Raw genomic sequence first — 19,013 nt, forward strand, 5'->3', positions numbered from 1 at the left:
ATGTCCAGAAAGAATTTCTATCCAGGTTTTCCTGTGCCTGTGGATTTCTGCCCCAAAGCAACAGCTTGTTTGGGAGAAATCCAGAGTGCTGCTGGAACGGGAATCCCGGGGGATGGCGGGGGCTGAGCTGGGAAGGGCCAGCCTGGTCCCTGCTGCTCTGAGCTGATTTTCCTCGGTGCCAAACGAATCCATGGCTCCCAAATCCAGCTCTGGGGTGCAGTGGGAAGCGTGGGAGGGATGGGATGAGCACGTGGAAGGTGCTGGATGAGTTCAAACTCATCGAAGCGCCACCAAATTCCTGCAAAAGCACTTTCTCCTTTCCTTTTTTTCCCCCTCTGTTTCTTGTTTTCCTTGGCTCCTCCACGTTCCGGGCAGGCTGACAGGGAGCTCTGTGGAGCTGCAATCCCTGTGGGAAAAGCCGAGCAGCTCCAGACAATGGATCCATTGCTGCTGGGAAAGGGAGCAGGTGGGGAGGAAACGGAGCTGCACAAAAGGATCCGCGGCAACGGGAGGAGGAGGAGGAGGAGGAGGAGGAGCAAGGGGGGATTGTCCAGAAATCCCTGGAGAGGGGCTGGATCCAAGCTGGGTGCTCCGACAGCTGGGCCTGGCAGCAGCAGCAGCAGTGCTGGGTAATTAATTAATAAATGAGGCTTTTTCCAGGGAATTGTGGGGATGGATCGTCAGCCTCGGTGCTGAAACTGAAGGAAATGGCTTAGAAATTCGGGAATTAAAAAAAAACCACCCCAAAGTGGAGCAGCCGTGAGGGTGGGGAATGGATTTCCAGGAAAGCTGCTCCATCCTGGGAAAGGTTCAGTTCCAGGCTGGAGCAAGTTGGGATAGTGGGAAGGGTCCCTGCCCACGGCAGGAGGTGGAATTGGATGATCCTGAATGTCCTTCCAAGCCAAACCGATCCATGATCCCGACTTTTATTTCTCTTGGCTGCCTTGCAAGCGCCCTCAGCCTCAAGACTTCCAATAAAACTGCAGGAATTTCGCTGCAAGACATTTCCCACTCCAGGGCCAGCACGGAGCCTCCGGGCCAGCCGAGCTCCCAGCCCGTGGAGGACACAGAAATTTGTCCCATTTCCTCCATTTCTTCCACAAAAACCACAAATCCCAAATCCCTGTGCTTGCAGGGAATGGGATTTTGTCCTCTAGCAGGGCAGACCCAACCATCAATTTTGGGAAGGGTGACTGCAAGTGCAGCAGCCCCGTGGGATCTGAGTTTCCTTTCTCATCCCAAACAATATTTCAAGGGATTTATTTTTATAACCTGAACAATGATATTAAAAACGCTATTAAAAAAAGAAACTTGGCCAGGCTGCAAATTGGGCCGCCAGAAGGACAATGAGGAGGCAAAAAGATGGAGTCACTCCTAAGGAAAAGGGAATTTTTTCAAGGGAGAAATCCTGAGGCAGCAGGAATCACCTCCCAGTGTGTCCTGGAGCCAGGAAATCTGGGAATTGGGAGAGCTGGCAGGAGCAGGGCACAGACTTTGGCTTGAAGCAGCTCCAGGATGGCAGGAGAAAATCTTCCTGTGCTGAGGGAGGATTCACTGGAATGTCCCTGGATGATCCCTGGGATTGCTCTGCCAGGGATATCCTGGGGGAGTGGAGTTGCTGCTAAATGGATGTGCAGAAAGGCAAAAAGAAATCTGTTGGAAATGCAAAAAAACTACTTTATTGATCTATTAATTGACTTAATTAATCCATTAAAGAAGAATTCCAGAGACTCCTACCATGGGTAACAACACTCATCCATATATACATGGGTGGGAATAAATTCCTTGGGTTCCTCCGAGGAATTGTGAGGATCCAGAGGATGAAACTGTCCTGGGGGAAGGGATCCTGGAGGATCTTTGGGATGGGATCCCTGCAGGAAAGGAGATGGCAATTCCCAGATGAGAGGCTGGGAATGAGGCAGCAGCTCCAGCCCTCTGTGGCTTCAAGGAAAAGCTTAAAAGGAAAATATAAATCCCCTCACTAATTTTCCTCATGAAAATATAAATCCCCTCACTAATTTTCCTCATTATTCCCATTGGATCTTGTTCCAGAACTGATGGATTTGAGGGCAGCCTTTGCTTCCCCTCCCTTTGGGGCTGCTTTTTGGGTTTTTTTTCTGATTATCAGCTGCCTCGAGTCTCCACTCAGAGAGAAAAAGGATCTCTAATTCCTTTATCTATTTAAGTTGATTTCAGGAATATTTTTCTCCCACAGTGTGAACAATCAGAACTCTGTGGTCTCCCAGATATGTAAAATAGTTCTTTTTCTTCTTTTGTGGGCAGATATACTTATCTACATAATGGGACTCTGGGAGTGAGTCAACTCAGGAGCACTGGATATATTTAAATTCCATTTCAAACTAACTCCTATTTAAAAAAATCCCAGAAAATGCCAAATCCTGGTGTGAAAAAAAAGTTCATTGCAACTCCAACATCTTTAACAAGTTTATTTACCACGCAATTTATTACAAGGATACTTGACAGAGAAGCAAACAAGCTTGGGAAACATTGCAGCATTCCTGGTTTTGTTTTTTTTTTTAATAAAGCAGGAAAAACACTGGAAGACTAAATATAAGGCCTAAAGCTGGGCAGGTGGGGGTTTAGGACAGGGCAGATCTACGACAGAACAAGAGTTTGGCTGCCCCTCAGGGCACTCCCGAGATGCCTCCCCCTTCGTCCTGGTCCCTCAGGTTTGTCCCTGTCCCTCCCTGTTTGTCCTGGTCCCTCAGGTTTGTCCCTGTCCCTCACAGTTTGTCCCTCACGGTTCCTCAGGTTTGTCCCTGTCCCTCCCCGTTCGTCCCGGTCCCTCACGGTTTGTCCCTCATGGTCCCTCAGATTTGTCCCTGTTCCTCACGATCCCTCAGGTTTGTCCCTGTCCCTCACAGTTTGTCCCTACTCCTGTCTCGGTCCCTCAGGTTTGTCCCTGTCCCTCACAGTTCGTCCCTACTCCTCTCCCGGTCCCTCAGGTTTGTCCCTGTCCCTCACAGTTTGTCCCTGCTCCGGTCCCGGTCCCTCAGGTTTGTCCCCGTCCCTCTCAGTTTGTCCCTGCTCCTGTCTCGGTCCCTCAGGTTTGTCCCTGTCCCTCACAGTTCGTCCCTACTCCTCTCCCGGTCCCTCAGGTTTGTCCCTGTCCCTCTCAGTTTGTCCCTACTCCTCTCCCGGTCCCTCAGGTTTGTCCCTGTCCCTCTCAGTTCGTCCCTACTCCTCTCCCGGTCCCTCAGGTTTGTCCCTGTCCCTCACAGTTCGTCCCTGCTCCTCTCCCGGTCCCTCAGGTTTGTCCCTGTCCCTCACAGTTTGTCCCTGCTCCTGCCCCCGTCCCTCTCAGTTTGTCCATGCTCCTGTCCCGGTCCCTCAGGTTTGTCCCCGTCCCTCTCAGTTTGTCCCTGCTCCGGTCCCGGTCCCTCAGGTTTGCCCCCGTCCCTCTCAGTTTGTCCCTGCTCCTGTCCCGGTCCCTCACGTTTGCCCCCGTCCCTCACGGTCCCTCATGATCCCTCACGATCCCCCCGCCCACTCCCGCCCAAACGGCAAATCTCGCGAGATTCCCCGCCGGGTCACGCGCCCGCGCGCGCCGCCGTGGCCCAGCCCGGGGAGGGGAAGGGACGGGGAGGGGGGGGAACGACAAAAAAGGGCGGAGCCTCCGCCTCGCCGCCTCACGGCCCTGCCGCCATCTTGTTTCTCGGCCGCTCGGCGCTCACTCCGCTCCGGCCGCCCCCCCTTTTCCCCCCCCGCTTCCCGCCGGCCGCGCCGGAGGCAGCGCGGGCAGCGGGCGGAGCAGGCGGAGGTCGCGGCGCCGGCCGCCCCGGTGAGTACGCGGTGGAGCGCGGCGGGGGGGAGGCGGCGGCGGCGGCCCGTGAGGGGGCGCGGGGCGGGGGCGGCCCGAGGGGGTCCTTGCGGCCCCCCCACAGCAACGGCTGCGCTGCGATTGGCTGGGCCGCGGCGCGCGCGCTGATTGGCCCGCGCGGGGGAGGCGGGCGCGGGGAGGCGGGCGCTGATTGGCTGGTGGGGCGCGGACCGGGGAGAGGACAGCGAGCGAACCGTTGTCCCGCGCGGGCGCGGGGTGGGGGGGGGCGGCAGGCCCGGGGCAGGCGGAGCCCGGGATCTCCGGACCCCCGGCCGGAGAGCCGAGATTCGGGGCCCGCAGCGCCCGGGGGAACGCGCTGCCTCACAGCCGGAGGACAAAACAGACCGCGGAGGCCTCCCGGTGTTTTACCGGGTGGGATCCACCGGGCCGCCACACGGGGTGTGCTGTGGTGCCTCATCCATGGAAGGGTCCAAACCAAGGTGGAGAAGGCCTTGAGCAACGTGGTGTGGTGGGATGGGATGAGCTTTAAGGTCTCTTTCACCCAGAGCGTTCCTGGTTCTGTGATTCCGAGGCGGGTTGTGATCCTGACCTGGCTGAGAAGGGAGGGTTAGAGAGGAGCTCGGATGTTCAGGTTTAGATTTGATTTTAGGAAGAAATTCTTGGCTGTGAGAGTGGTGAGGAGCTGGAATAGATTTCCCAGAGAAGCTGTGGCTGCCCTGGATCCCTGGAAGTGTCCAAGGCCAGGTTGGATGGGGTTAGAGCAACCTGGGACAATGGAAGGTGTCCCTGCCATGGCAGGGGGTGGCACTCGGTGATTTTTCTGAGCCATTTCTCTTGGTGAGTGGAATATTTTCCATGGATTTGGGAATAAATCCTCCCTGTCTCCATTGCTGTCTGAGCATGAACAATTCAAAGCCCATGAGCTCCTTACTTTTTCTTCCAGCCCTACAAACCAAACCATCAAACTTCCTTGGCAACATCCAGGGACTTTCCTTAGGATTTTCCTGTCATGAGATTTTGGTTTTGGACCGGGCTCTTCCTGCTGGGTCTGTTTGTCCTCGTGCTCTGTGACAGCCTCAGCTCACCTGGGCACCGTGGTGACACCAGTGTCACACCAGGGACACGATCCCAGGGAATGGCTGCAGCTGTTCCAGGTTGGATTTAGGGGAAGGTTTTGGGGTTTCATCACTCCCCGGGATGCCCAGGGTGAGATTGGACTGGATGATCCTTGAGGATCCTTCCAGCTCAGGATATTGTGGGATCCAGCAAGATCTCAGGATCTCATTCCAGGTGAGATCCCAGCAGTTCCCTGGTGACCTTGAGCTGGGCATTATTCCTGCCTGGCCACGCTGTCCCTCCTCAGTTTATGCTTGATCAAGATAATTCCTGGTTGTCCAAACACATTTTCCTTCCAGGAATCAGTGGTGGATTCCTGGAAGTGCCTCAGAGAGGGAGGTGACACCTCCAGGGGGCAGAACATTCCTTTCCCCCCATGTTTTCCCAGTAACTCTGGAATGCCTGGAATGGTTTGAGTTGGGAGGGACCTTAAATCCCACCCAGTTCCATGGGCAGGGACCTTCCACTGTCCCAGGGTGTGCCAGCCTGGCCTTGGGCACTGCCAGGGATCCAGGGGCACCCCAGCTTCCCTGGGAATTCCATCCCAGCCCCTCCCAAGAAAGAATTCCTTCCCAAAATTAACCCAAACTCTCTGGGATTTCAGAGCAACAACAGCTGCAATGATTGAAATAAACCCTTTAGGCCTCCCCAAATTAATTTAGTGGGGTTTTTTTCCACAAATAAACCCTTTCCTGTAGGGCCTCCCAAAATTAATTTGGGGGTTTTATCTCCCCACAAATAAACCTGTTACTGTAGGGACTCCCAAAATTAATTTGGGGTTTTTATCCCCCTACAAATAAATCTGTTACTGTAGGACTCCCAAAATTATTTTGGGGGTTTTCCCCTCACAAATAAACCTGTTATTGTAGGGACTCCCAAAATTAAGTTGGGGTTTTTACCCTGCACAAATAAACCCTTTAGTGTATGACCTCCCAAAATTAATTTGGTGTTTTTTATCTCCCCACAAATAAACCTGTTACTGTAGGGCTCCCATAATTAATTTGGGGGTTTTATCCCCCTACAAATAAACCTATTACTACAGAACTTCCCATAATTAATTTGGGGATTTTATCTCCCCCCATAAATAAAACCTTTACTGTTTTTACCTTCCCACGAATAAACCCATTATTGCAGGGCTTCCCAAAATTTATTTGGGGATTTTATCTCCCCCATAAATAAACCCTTTACTGTAGAACTTCCCAAAATTATTCTGGGGTTTCCCCCCCACAAATAACCTCTTTATTGTAGAAATTCCCCAAATTAACCCATTTTTTTTTGTCACTCTGGGAGCAGCTTTAGGACCCCTGGGAGGTGCCAAGGCCCAGGGGAATGTGTTTGGGCAGTCAGAATTCCCCAGTTCCAGCCAGGCATTCCTCTGTCCTGCAGGAAAGGTGCTGGGTTTGTTTTTCATTCCACCCAAAGTGCCTCACATCATTCCAATAATCAGAATTCCTCAGCTTCCAGGCCCTGCTTTTATCAGAGGAATGCCACAGGAAGGGAACAGAGTGTATTTATTTTTATTTAAGGCCATGTTTTAACCAATTCTATTCCCCCAAACCATCAGGAAGATTATTTTGAAATTAATCTCCCCTCGTTATCAGAATCAGAGTGATTTAATCTGCAGGGCTTGGCTGTGCTTCCCAAGATTTTTCCCTCTGGATAATCCTGTCAGCAGGAAATTATAGCTTGGAATTACAGCTCCAAATCCATGGGGGTGATGTTGATAAAAATGGGATTTCTGCATCTAGAGCTATTATTTTATATTATTATTGTATTACTATATATATATAGCCCTTGATATTATATATAATGGGATTAATATAATATAATTTAATTAATTAATATATTTAATATAAATAATATAAATTAATATAATTTAATATACTTAATATAATTAATATAATAGTATATACAGTTATATAATATATTATATTATATAATCTATAATATAATATATAATATAATGTAATATAATATAGTAGGAAATACAGTAATATAATAACATATACTATAAAAATAATAAATAAAATATGTATCAGGGGATAGATATAATCATATCTAAAATATATAAAAATATATAATAATACTCCCTGATTTCCACAACTTTTTTATTGTGGGCCATTCCCATCCTTTACCCACAACATTCCCAAATTCCCATCCCACCCAAAGCGCTGCTGGGGGTGCTTAGAACCAAAGGGAAATTTTGGATTTTGGAGGTGAAAGCTCCACCTGCGCTTCCCGCCGGGAATTTTGCAGGGATTCCTCCTGCCCAGGCCTCGGGGCTTGTTCCAAGGACTTGGAAAATCCACTTCTCTTTTCATTTTTTTCTTTATTTTTTATTTTCCCTCATGCTGTGGAATGTTTGTGGGGTGCTGCAGCCTGGTGGGATCCCAACCCATGTTCCAGGTGCCACGGGGGTAGCAGCGCTCCCTCTGGGGACATCCCAGCCGCACCTGGAGCTGTCCCTGTGTCACCTGCTCCGGCTGACCCTGCCTTGGGGCTGCCTCATCTCCAAAGCTCCCAAAATTTCTGGAATTCGGGGCTCGGGGCGCGCGCGCTCCCGCCGCGCCTCGCGCACGTGCGGACCCGCGCCCCGCCGGGAAGGTGTGGCGGGAACCGCCGTGATTGACAGGCGCGCGGGCCAATCAGCGGCCGCTCCCCGCCAGCCTCCTCAGGCGTTTGAATAGGAGGCGAGGCGGCCAATCGGGGCGGGGCTGAGGGGCGGGGCTTGCCTGACCCCTGCGGCCGCCGCTCAAGGTAACTTTAAAGCAGGAAGCGGCCGGCGAGGCTGCGCCGCGGCGCCGACCAATGGGAGCGCGGGGCCGCGGGGCGCGCAGCCAATGGGAGAGCTCGACCGCGGGGCGCGCAGCCAATGGGCGCGGGCGAGGGGCGGGCCGGGCGCGCGCAGCGGGGCGCGCGGGGCCGCCGCCGTTAAAGGGGCCGCGGGCACGGCCCGGCCCGGGGGGGCCCCCGCGGCTCCCGGGGTCACTCAAAGACAAAGCCATGGCGGGGAACCCCCGGCCGCGGGCACGGCCGGCGGTGAGTCCGGGGCGCTGCCGCTGCGGTGGCGACGGGGGAGGGCGGCCCGTGCGCCGGGGACAGGCCGCGGCGGCGGGGGATGCTCGTGCGTGCCGGTGCGGGAGAGGGGGGGGCGCGGCGGGAGGTGCCCGGTGCGGGTTCAGCCTTAAACCCTCGGGGCTCCCCGCCGAGCCTCCCGCATTGCCGGTAACGGCGTGAGGGCAGCGCTGGAGGGCGGGGGGACAAAGCAACGGGGGTGCCCCGAGCGCGGCGGGGGCTCCGCGGTGCCCTTGGCCCGGCCGCCATCACCCCACGGGGCCGGGGGGCGACAGCGGAGCCGCGGCACCCCCGAGCTCCCGGCGGGGCTGACCGCCTTTTGTTGTCGTTTTTTGTGGGGAAGTCGGTGGCGAAGGTCACGGGGGGAGCGGGGGTTGGCGGCGCTGAGGGGTCCCGGGGCCCCGGCGAGCCCCGGGCCGGGCGCGCTCCGGCCCCGCCAGAGCCCGACTTGGAGCGGGGCCTGCACGAGTGACCTTGAAATGCCAGCGCTGCGAGCCAACACTCTGAAGGACAAAGTTTGTTTGCGGCACTTTGGACCGAAAAAAAAAAAAAAAAAGGAGAAGAGGAGGAAAAAACGGAGCCGCTGGCGGTGGCTGAGGGCATCAAGGACACGGAGATAGTGCGGGGTTGGATTAAAGTTGGGATTTTGGAGCACTCCGTGGATGTTCCTGCTCCTGCCATGGTGAAAAATCACCTTTTCCCCTTCTCCGGTGGGGGATTGATGAGGGTAAAAGCGCTGGTTTGAGAAATTAATCATAATTAATCGGTAAAACTTCTTGGAAGGGTTTTAGGATGAGGGCGCAGGGCCTCGAGGTTGAGCTTTGCCTCCTGTCAGGGTTTGCTGAGGTTGGAGTTTTATTCCACGTGGGATTTGGGGTTTAATTCCAAATTAACGCTCCCAGCGCCTCATCTCGGGGTTGTTCCACTCCTTGGCATTGTCACAGTTTTGGTGAAGAAGGGAATAAGAGGAGAAATGTGCCCAAAAATCAGATTTTTAATAATTTGGGGGATGTTGGAGGAACTTCTGGAGCCGCCTGTGGGCCAGGATTGGAGAATTCCCTGTGAGCATGAAGGTCATTGGCAGCATCTTGAAGCAAAAAGAAGAAATTTTAATTTATTTCCCTAATTATAATAATTTCTATTTCCCTAGAATCATTGATTTCCCTAGAAATTAGGATTTATTCAGCTTTTAAGTGTTGGCAGCACACGAGGACGACCTGCAGAATAAAAAAATCCGAATAAAAATCCTGCAGAAATCTCGATTTCACCCAAAATTTGGAATATTTTGATGCCTTCAGCTTGCAGGAGGCTGGGGAAGTATCAGTTCTGCTTGATCTTTTTTAGGTCAAGAGCAGCAAAAAATCTGGAAATGGATTTATGAACAAATAAATTATCATTTATTATTTATTATTCCAGTTCTTTTGGAATTTTTCCACCTTTGGAAGGTCCCATTTTAAGGAGTGAATTTCAGATCTCCAGGGATTTCTTTTTGTTGTTCTTTTCTAGAATTTGGATTTTTTTAGTTTTATTCTCTATGGGTTTGATTTTATTTTAGTTTTATTCCCTATGAGTTGGATTTTTACCTTAATTCTCTATATGAATTTGATTTTTTAGTTTTATCCCCTATAATTTGGATTTTTTACCTTTATTCTCCAGAAGTTGAATTGTTAAATTTCATTCTCTAGGAGTTTGATTTTTTTTTTAGCTTTATTCTCCATATAAATTTGATTTTTTTTAGTTTTATTCTCTCTAAATTTAATTTTTCTACCTTAATTTTCCAGCAGTTTGCTTTTCCTGGAAATTTTAACTTTTAATTCCTCCTCAAATTTTAACCTGGAACTTCAACATTGTAAAACAACCTTTGTTTTTTCATCAATTATTTAAATTTTTAAAGCTATTTATGAGTTAAATTCTTTCATTATGTTCAAGAATAATTTAACTTTTAATAAAAGTTAAAAAACCACAGCAAGAACGAACTTCAGGAGATCTCCAAAGCATCCTGGGGGTTAAAAAATGAGATTTTTTTGGGGAGTTATTCCCAAAAGCTGAAGGGATTTTCTCTTTATTTCACTTCCTGCTTAAATCAGAGCAGGAATTGTCCCTTTTTAAGGGAGATTTGCATCTTTACAACACCAAAACATTTTTATTTCAATAAAAAAGAAAAGAAAAGGAGGAAAAAAATGGAATTTAAACCATCCTGGCTGCCTTGGAGCACTTCAGGTCGGGCTTGATTTTAGGAGGAAAAAACTTTTATAAAAATAATTAATTTTTAATTGGGATGAATTAATTTATTAAATTAAGTAAAGACAGTGATAGGAATATTGAATAGAATAAAATTAAATAGATCATTCTCAATAAATACAGAAATAAATGGATTTATATAAATATACAGATTAAAATCATTTCTTTGTCCCAGATTTCCCTGGAATGAGGAGCTGGAAATTGGGATCCAGATCCCCCCACCCACTTTGGGGATTTCCTCTAAATTTCCTAAAATCCCCTCTAAAATCCCTGGCAGCACAGGGGACGGAGTGCAGAATTTCTGGAGTTTAAAGGTGGAAAAATCCAAATTATTCCCTGGAAAAAAACTCCCTGGGAAGCACCTGGAGTGCTCAGGTGTTGAATTTTCCAAGATTTTGCAGCCTGACCCCCTGATACCCTCACTGGTCACATTTAATTCTTAAAAAAAAACTTTAAATCTCTTAAAATTTGGTTTAAAATGTTTGTTTTTTTTAAGCAGAATTTCAGCCTCCCCTGGGTTTGTGTCCATCCCTTTTTCCCACTGTTCTGTTGGATTTTATAGAATCTTTTTGGATAAATAAATCAGTGTTCAATGGGAAAAGTCTTAATTATTCTGGTTTTAATTGGATTTTAATTTGTTGCCTGCCCATAATTTGGGATTTTAAAAAATATTTTAATAATTACAGTGGAATGATGATGGTGCTGTGGGTTCAGTGCTTAATTAGCTTTAACAATTTAATTTAATAATGATTTTTTTGTGCTTTGTTTTTATTGGGACAACTTTGGAAGCTGGAGAGGGATCTGGGATAAGAGGGGGAATAAATTCCCAGGGACAGATGGGATTTTGGGCAGGAATTTCTGCTTTTTCCATGGGATTTTGGGCAGGAATTTCTGCTTTTTCCTGGGATATTGGGCAGGAATTTCTGCTTTTTCCCTGGGATTTTGGGCAGGAATTTCTGCTTTTTCCATGGGATTTTGTGCAGGAATTTCTGCTTTTTTCCATGGGATTTTGGGCAGGAATTTCTGCTTTTCCATGGGATTTTGGGCAGGAATTTCTGCTTTTCCCATGGGATTTTGGGCAGGAATTTCTGCTTTTCCATGAGATTTTTGGACAGGAGTTTCTGCTTTTTCCTGGGATTTTGGGCAGGAATTTCTGCTTTTCCCTGGGATTTTGGGCAGGAATTTCTGCTTTTTCCCTGGGATTTTGGGCAGGAATTTCTGCTTTTCCCATGGGATTTTGGACAGGAATTGCTGCTTTTCCATGGGATTTTTGGCAGGAGTTTCTGCTTTTCCATGGGATTTTGGGCAGGAATTTTTGCTTTTTCCCTGGGATTTTTGGGCAGGAATTTCTGCTTTTTCCATGGGATTTTGGGCAGGAATTTCTGCTTTTCCATGGGATTTTGGGCAGGAATTTCTGCTTTTCCCATGGGATTTTGGGCAGGAATTTCTGCTTTTTCCATGGGATTTTGGGCAGGAATTTTTGCTTTTTCCCTGGGATTTTGTGCAGGAATTTCTGCTTTTTCCATGGGATTTTGGGCAGGAATTTCTGCTTTTCCATGGGATTTTGGGCAGGAATTGCTGCTTTTTCCATGGGATTTTGGGCAGGAATTTCTGCTTTTTCCATGGGATTTTGGGCAGGAATTGCTGCTTTTTCCATGGGATTTAGGGCAGGAATTTCTGCTTTTTCCCTGGGATTTTGGGCAGGAATTGCTGCTTTTTCCCTGGGATTTTGGGCAGGAATTTCTGCTTTTCCCTGGGATTTTGGGCAGCAATTTCTGCTTTTCCCATGGGATTTTGGGCAGGAATTTCTGCTTTTTCCCTGGGATCTTGGGCAGGAATTTCTGCTTTTTCCCTGGGATTTTGGGCAGGAATTGCTGCTTTTTCCCTGGGATTTTGGGCAGGAATTTCTGCTTTTCCATGAGATTTTTGGGCAGGAGTTTCTGCTTTTTCCCTGGGATTTTGGGCAGGAATTGCTGCTTTTTCCATGGGATTTTGGGCAGGAATTGCTGCTTTTTCCCTGGGATTTTGGGCAGGAATTTCTGCTTTTTCCCTGGGATTTTGGGCAGGAATTTCTGCTTTTTCCCTGGGATTTTGTGCAGCAATTTCTGCTTTTCCCATGGGATTTTGGGCAGGAATTTCTGCTTTTTCCCTGGGATTTTGGGCAGGAATTTCTGCTTTTTCCCTGGGATTTTGGGCAGGAATTTCTGCTTTTTCCCTGGGATTTTGGGCAGGAATTTCTGCTTTTTCCCTGGGATTTTGGGCAGCAGTTTCTGCTTTTCCCATGGGATTTTGGGCAGGAATTTCTGCTTTTTCCCTGGGATCTTGGGCAGGAATTTCTGCTTTTTCCCTGGGATTTTGGGCAGGAATTGCTGCTTTTTCCCTGGGATTTTGGGCAGGAATTTCTGCTTTTCCATGAGATTTTTGGGCAGGAGTTTCTGCTTTTTCCCTGGGATTTTGGGCAGGAATTGCTGCTTTTTCCATGGGATTTTGGGCAGGAATTTCTGCTTTTTCCATGGGATTTTGGGCAGGAATTTCTGCTTTTTCCATGGGATTTTGGGCAGGAATTGCTGCTTTTTCCATGGGATTTTGGGCAGGAATTTCTGCTTTTTCCCTGGGATTTTGGGCAGGAATTTCTGCTTTTTCCCTGGGATTTTGGGCAGCAATTTCTGCTTTTCCCATGGGATTTTGGGCAGGAATTTCTGCTTTTTCCCTGGGATTTTGGGCAGGAATTTCTGCTTTTTCCCTGGGATTTTGGGCAGGAATTTCTGCTTTTTCCCTGGGATTTTGGGCAGGAATTTCTGCTTTTTCCCTGGGATTTTGGGCAGCAGTTTCTGCTTTTCCCATGGGATTTTGGGCATGAATTTCTGCTTTTTCCCTGGGATCTTGGGCAGGAATTTCTGCTTTTTCCCTGGGATTTTGGGCAGGAATTGCTGCTTTTTCCCTGGGATTTTGGGCAGGAATTTCTGCTTTTCCATGAGATTTTTGGGCAGGAGTTTCTGCTTTTTCCCTGGGATTTTGGGCAGGAATTGCTGCTTTTTCCCTGGGATTTTGGGCAGGAATTTCTGCTTTTTCCATGGGATTTTGGGCAGGAATTTCTGCTTTTTCCATGGGATTTTGGGCAGGAATTGCTGCTTTTTCCATGGGATTTTGGGCAGGAATTTCTGCTTTTTCCTTGAGATTTTCCTGAAAATTTTGGGAGTTTTTTATGGAAAGCAGCTGGAATTTGTGATTCCTTCCCTCTGACATTCCCTGTTTGCAAATCCCTTGGACTAGTTGGATAAATTTCCAAAATATTGGAAAATTTGTGGATTTGCTTGGCTTCTTACACAGGAGGAACTTTGTAAAAATTGAAAATCACATTTTAAATGAAATTAAATTTAAAAACCAGCAAAAATTGTGCCAGGATGGGGCCATTATCCCCATCCCACCTCTTGGAATGTGGATCTGGTGTTTTTCCATGGGAAGAGAAAAACCTCTGGATGCTGCTCAGGGTGGAATTGCAGGCTCAGAGCTTTTGGGTTTGGTTGGGATTTTTCCCCTGGGTTTTGTTTCCCAGGAGCTGAAGTGACAAATTTTCCAAGGGGAGACGGCTCCGTTTGGCTGCTTCCTTCCCACAACACCCAAAAAAAAGAGCAGAAAAAGCATTTGTGCAAAAAAATAACCCAAAAAAAAACCCCCATCCAGAGGCTCCTTCACGCTTCCTTTGCTCTCCATGAAGCAAAACCCTCCCAGGTTTTGTCAGCTGCTGCAGGATTTGGGGAATTTTGGTGTTTGCCAGAGGTGTCGTGCTCTGGTGGGCAGAAAAACTCCAGCAGCTGTTGGGATATTCCTGGGATCTGCTCTGGATCAGCTTTTCCTGCCTTTTCTTTTTCCCTTCCAGTCTGGAATAATCCAGGGCAGCCACAGCTTCTCTGGGAAAACTTTTCCTTCATTCCCTCTGGCAGGGGTTGGTTTTGTGTTTCCCTCAGAGCTGTGTCCATGGATCTCCTAGCATGGATTTCAGGATCTGCTCTGGATCAGCTTTTCCTGCCTCTCCTTTCCTCCCCCAGTCTGGAATAATAAAATGTTTTTCTGCCTGGAGAGGTGGTGGGGATGGGTTGGAGGTGAATCCTGGTTCTCCTGAATCCCAGGATGGTTTGGGTTGAAGGAATTCCACCCATCCCAGGGTGCTCCAAGCCTGGCCTTGGACACTTCCAGGGATCCAGGACAGCCACAGCTTCTCTGGGAAAGCTTTTCCTTCATTCCCTCTGGCAGGGGTTGGGTTTTGTGTTTCCCTCAGAGCTGTGTCCATGGATCTCCCAGCATGGATTTCCTGGGATCTGCTCTGGATCAGCTTTTCCTGCCTTTTCTTTTTCCCCTCCAGTCTGGAATAATAAAATGTTTTCCTGCCTGGAGAGGTGCTGGGGATGGTTTGGAGGTGAATCCTGGTTCTCCTGAATCCCAGGATGGTTTGGGTTGAAGGAATTCCACCCATCCCAGGGTGCTCCAAGCCTGGCCTTGGACACTTCCAGGGATCCAGGGCAGCCACAGCTTCTCTGGGGAAGCTTTTCCTTCATTCCCTCTGGCAGGGGTTGGTTTGTGTTTCCCTCAGAGCTGTGTCCATGGATCTCCCAGCATGGATTTCCTGGGATCTGCTCTGGATCAGCTTTTCCTGCCTTTTCTTTTTCCCCTCCAGTCTGGAATAATAAAATGTTTTCCTGCCTGGAGAGGTGCTGGGGATGGGTTGGAGGTGAATCCTGGTTCTCCTGAATCCCAGGTTTGGGTTGAAGGAATTCCACCCATCCCAGGGCACTCCAAGCCTGGCCTTGGACACTTCCAGGGATCCAGGGCAGCCACAGCTTCTCTGGGAAAGCTTTCCTTCATTCCCTCTGGCAGGGGTTGGGTTTGTGTTTCCCTGAGACCTGTGTCCATGGATCTCCTCATGGGGATTCTCCCAGCATGGATTTCAGGATCTGCTGTGGGATCAGCTTTTCCTGCCTGGAGAGGTGCTGGGGATGGTTTGGAGGTGAATCCTGGTTCTCCTGAATCCCAGGATGGTTTGGGTTGAAGGAATTCCACCCATCCCAGGGCACTCCAAGCCTGGCCTTGGACACTTCCAGGGATCCAGGGCAGCCACAGCTTCTCTGGGAAAGCTTTACCTTCATTCCCTCTGGCAGGGGTTGGGTTTGTGTTTCCCTCAGAGCTGTGTCCATGGATCTCCTCATGGGGATTCTCCCAGCCTGGATTTCGGGTGGTTCAGCTCATCCCAGCACAGCTGGAATATCCTGGAAGGATCCTCAAGGATCGTCCAGACCCTGGGCATCCCCAGAGTGGTGTCCAGACCTTCCTGGAGCTCTGGCAGCCTGGGCAATGTTCCCATTCCCTGAGGAGCCTGGGCAGTGCCCAGCACCCTCTGAGGGAAGAACCTCGCCCTGAATCCAACCTGAATCCCCCCTGGAGCAGCTCCAGCCATTCCTGGGAGCTTTGTCCTGTTTGGCAGCAGAACTTGGGGCTGGAGCGGCCACTTTCCTCTTGAACACCATGGATCCATGGATGGATCCATGGATGGATGGATGGATGGATGGATGGATGGATGGACAAAGGAATGGATGAATCCATGTATGGATCCATGGAGAGATGGACAGATCCATGGATGGATGGATGGACAAAGGAATGGATGAATCCATGGAGGGATCCGTGGATGGGTCCATGGAGAGATGGACAGATCCATGGATGGATGGACAAACAAAGAAATGCATGAATCCATAGAGGGATCCATGTATGGATCCATGGAGAGATGGACAGATCCATGGATGGATGGATGGATGGATGGATGGACAAAGGAATGCATGAATCCATGGAGGGATCCGTGGATGGGTCCATGGAGAGATGGACAGATCCATGGATGGATGGATGGACAAAGGAATGGATGAATCCATGTATGGATCCATGGAGAGATGGACAGATCCATGGATGGATGGACAAAGGAATGCATGAATCCATGGAGGGGTCTGTGGATGGATCCATGGATGGATGGACAGATCCATGGATGGATGGACAAAGGAATGCATGAATCCATGGAGGGGTCTGTGGATGGATCCATGGATGGATGGACAGATCCATGGATGGATGGATGCACAAAGGAATGGATAAATCCATGGATGGATCCATGGAGAGATGGACAGATCCATGGATGGATGGATGGACAAAGGAATGGATAAATCCATGTATGGGTCCATGGAGAGATGGACAGATCCATGGATGGATGGATGCACAAAGGAATGGATAAATCCATGGATGGATCCATGGAGAGATGGACAGATCCATGGATGGATGGATGCACAAAGGAATGGATGAATCCATGGAGGGATCCGTGGAGAGATGGACAGATCCATGGATGGATGGATGGAAGGAAGGATGGATGGACCCGTCGATCAGTCCGTGCAGGGATCCATGGATGAATAGATGGCTGGATGAAAGAATGGATTCATCCATGGATCCATGGCTCCAACCTGGCCCTGGACACTTCCAAGGATGAGGCAGCCACAGCTCCTGTGGGAAATCCATCCCAGCCCTTTACAGGAAGGAATTTTTCCCCAATATTTAACCTAAACCCATCGATCTGAAGCCATTCCTGGTTTTTCTCCTGGGTGTTCCTCCTCCTGTTTCTTTCCTGGTTTTTATGGGGTTTTTCCCTGTATTTTTTCCCTCTCCCAGGTGCCAGGATGTCCACGGATGGTGGCTTTGGCACAGCAGGGAACAGCGATGCCCAGCAGAGCCTGCAGAGCTTCTGGCCACGGGTGATGGAGGAGATCCGCAACCTCACCGTGGTGAGCACCCAGGGCTGGGATATTCCCAGAAAAACAGGGAAAATCCCTGCCCAAGCTCAGCTTCCTGCTCTGGGATCTGGGAAATTGGGAGTTTCTGTGCGAGAAGGGGTTTAGGAAGTGAGGAATAATCAGCCAGGGGAAATGTCAAAAAAAAGTGGAGATGGAAATATAGCAGAGTCATAAAATCATGGAATGGTTTAGCTTGGAAAGGATCTGCAGGGTTATCCCTGTCCCTTGGGCTCAGGAATTGGGAATTAAAATAGAACCATGAGCATCCCCAGGGTTGGGATATTCCCAGAAAAAAAACAGGGAAAAATCCCTGTCCGAGCTCAGCTTCCTGCTCTGGGATGTGGAAAATTGGGAGTTTCTGTGCGAGAAGGGGTTTAGGAAGTGAGGAATAATCCCTCAGCCAGAGGAGATAGGAATGGAAATGTAGCAGAGTCATAAAATCATGGAATGGTTTAGCTTGGAAAAGATCATCAGGGTTATCCCTGTCCCTTGGGCACAGGAATTGGGAATTAAAATAGAACCATGAGTATCCCCAGGGTTGGGATATTCCCAGAAAAAGAAGAGGGAAAAATCCCTGTCCAAGCTCAGCTTCCTGCTCTGGGATCTGGGAAATTGGGAGTTTCTATGGGATAAGGGGTTTAAGAAGTGAGGAATAATCAGCCAGGAGGGATGTCCAAAAAAAATGGAGATGGAAATGTAGCAGAGTCATAAAATCATGGAATGGTTTAGCTTGGAAAAGACCTGCAGGGTTATCCCTGTCCCTTGGGCACAGGAATTGGGAATTAAAATAGAACTGTGATCATCCCCAGGGCTGGGATATTCCCAAAAAAAAAAACAGGGAAAAATTCCTGTCCAAGCTCAGCTTCCTGCTCTGGGATCTGGGAAATTGGGAGTTTCAGTGGGATAAGGGGTTTAGGAAGTGAGGAATAATCCCTCAGCCAGAGGAGATAGAAATGGAAATGTAGCAGAGTCATAAAATCATGGAATGGTTTAGCTTGGAAAAGACCTGCAGGGTTATCCCTGTCCCTTGGGCACAGGAATTGGGAATTAAAATAGAACTGTGATCATCCCCAGGGTTGGGATATTCCCAGAAAAAAACAGGGAAAAATTCCTGTCAAAGTTCAGCTTCCTGCTCTGGGATCTGGGAAATTGGCAGTTTCTATGGGATAAGGGGTTTAGGAAGTGAGGAATAATCAGCCAGGGGAAATGTCCAAAAAAAATGGAGATGGAAATGTAGCAGAGTCATAAAATCATGGAATGGTTTAGCTTGGAAAAGATCTGCAGGGTTATCCCTGTCCCTTGGGCACAGGAATTGGGAATTAAAGTAGAACTGTGATCATCCCCAGGGTTAGGATATTCCCAGAAAAAAACAGGGAAAAATCCCTGTCCAAGCTCAGCTTCCTGCTCTGGGATCTGGGAAATTGGGAGTTTCTATGGGATAAGGGATTTAGGAAGTGAGGAATAATCAGCCAGGGGAGATAGAAATGGAAATGTAGCAGAGTCATAAAATCATGGAATGGTTTAGCTTGGAAAAGATTTTCAGGGTTTTTCTGTCCCTTGGGCACAGGAATTGGGAATTAAAATAGAACCATGAGCATCCCCAGGGTTGGGATATTCCCAGAAAAAAACAAGGAAAAATTGCTGTCAAAGTTCAGCTTGAACCTGTTCCTGCTCTGGGAGGAAAGGATCCCAACACTGGAATCATCAATTCTAGAAACCACTGATTGTTTGAGCATTTTTTCTCTTTATTTTCGGTTAAAGATCAGTAAAAAGTCTCTCGAATCTCTCTGCAGAAAGATTTCAGGGTTCAGGAGCTGCCCTTGGCTCGGATTAAGAAAATCATGAAGCTGGATGAAGATGTGAAGGTATCTCCAGGATTTTTACCTGGAATTTATGATCCTGGAAAAGGATTTATGATCCTTTTCCTGGCTATTTTATTATTGTTCTTTGAAAATCATTAA

General features: G+C 48.7%; 1 protein-coding gene across 3 annotated transcripts in view; it reads left to right on the forward strand.

Moving 5' to 3' along the window:
• Positions 1-3,643: 3,643 nt before the first annotated feature.
• The window catches only part of NFYC (nuclear transcription factor Y subunit gamma), a 30,380-nt gene continuing 15,010 nt past the window's right edge, over positions 3,644-19,013 (forward strand). For 2 of the 3 annotated variants that reach the window (XM_059868579.1, XM_059868581.1), the window contains exons 1-3: positions 7,817-7,957; positions 16,931-17,043; positions 18,846-18,917. In XM_059868579.1, the coding sequence (XP_059724562.1) occupies positions 16,939-17,043; positions 18,846-18,917 (177 nt within the window). In that variant the 5' untranslated portion in view covers positions 7,817-7,957; positions 16,931-16,938. Of the gene's footprint in view, positions 3,803-7,816; positions 7,958-16,930; positions 17,044-18,845; positions 18,918-19,013 lie in introns of those variants that run through there. The other variant, XM_059868580.1, reaches the window with a different exon arrangement.

This window comes from Haemorhous mexicanus, chromosome 27, assembly GCF_027477595.1.
Source record: "Haemorhous mexicanus isolate bHaeMex1 chromosome 27, bHaeMex1.pri, whole genome shotgun sequence".
Classification (NCBI taxonomy): domain Eukaryota; kingdom Metazoa; phylum Chordata; class Aves; order Passeriformes; family Fringillidae; genus Haemorhous; species Haemorhous mexicanus.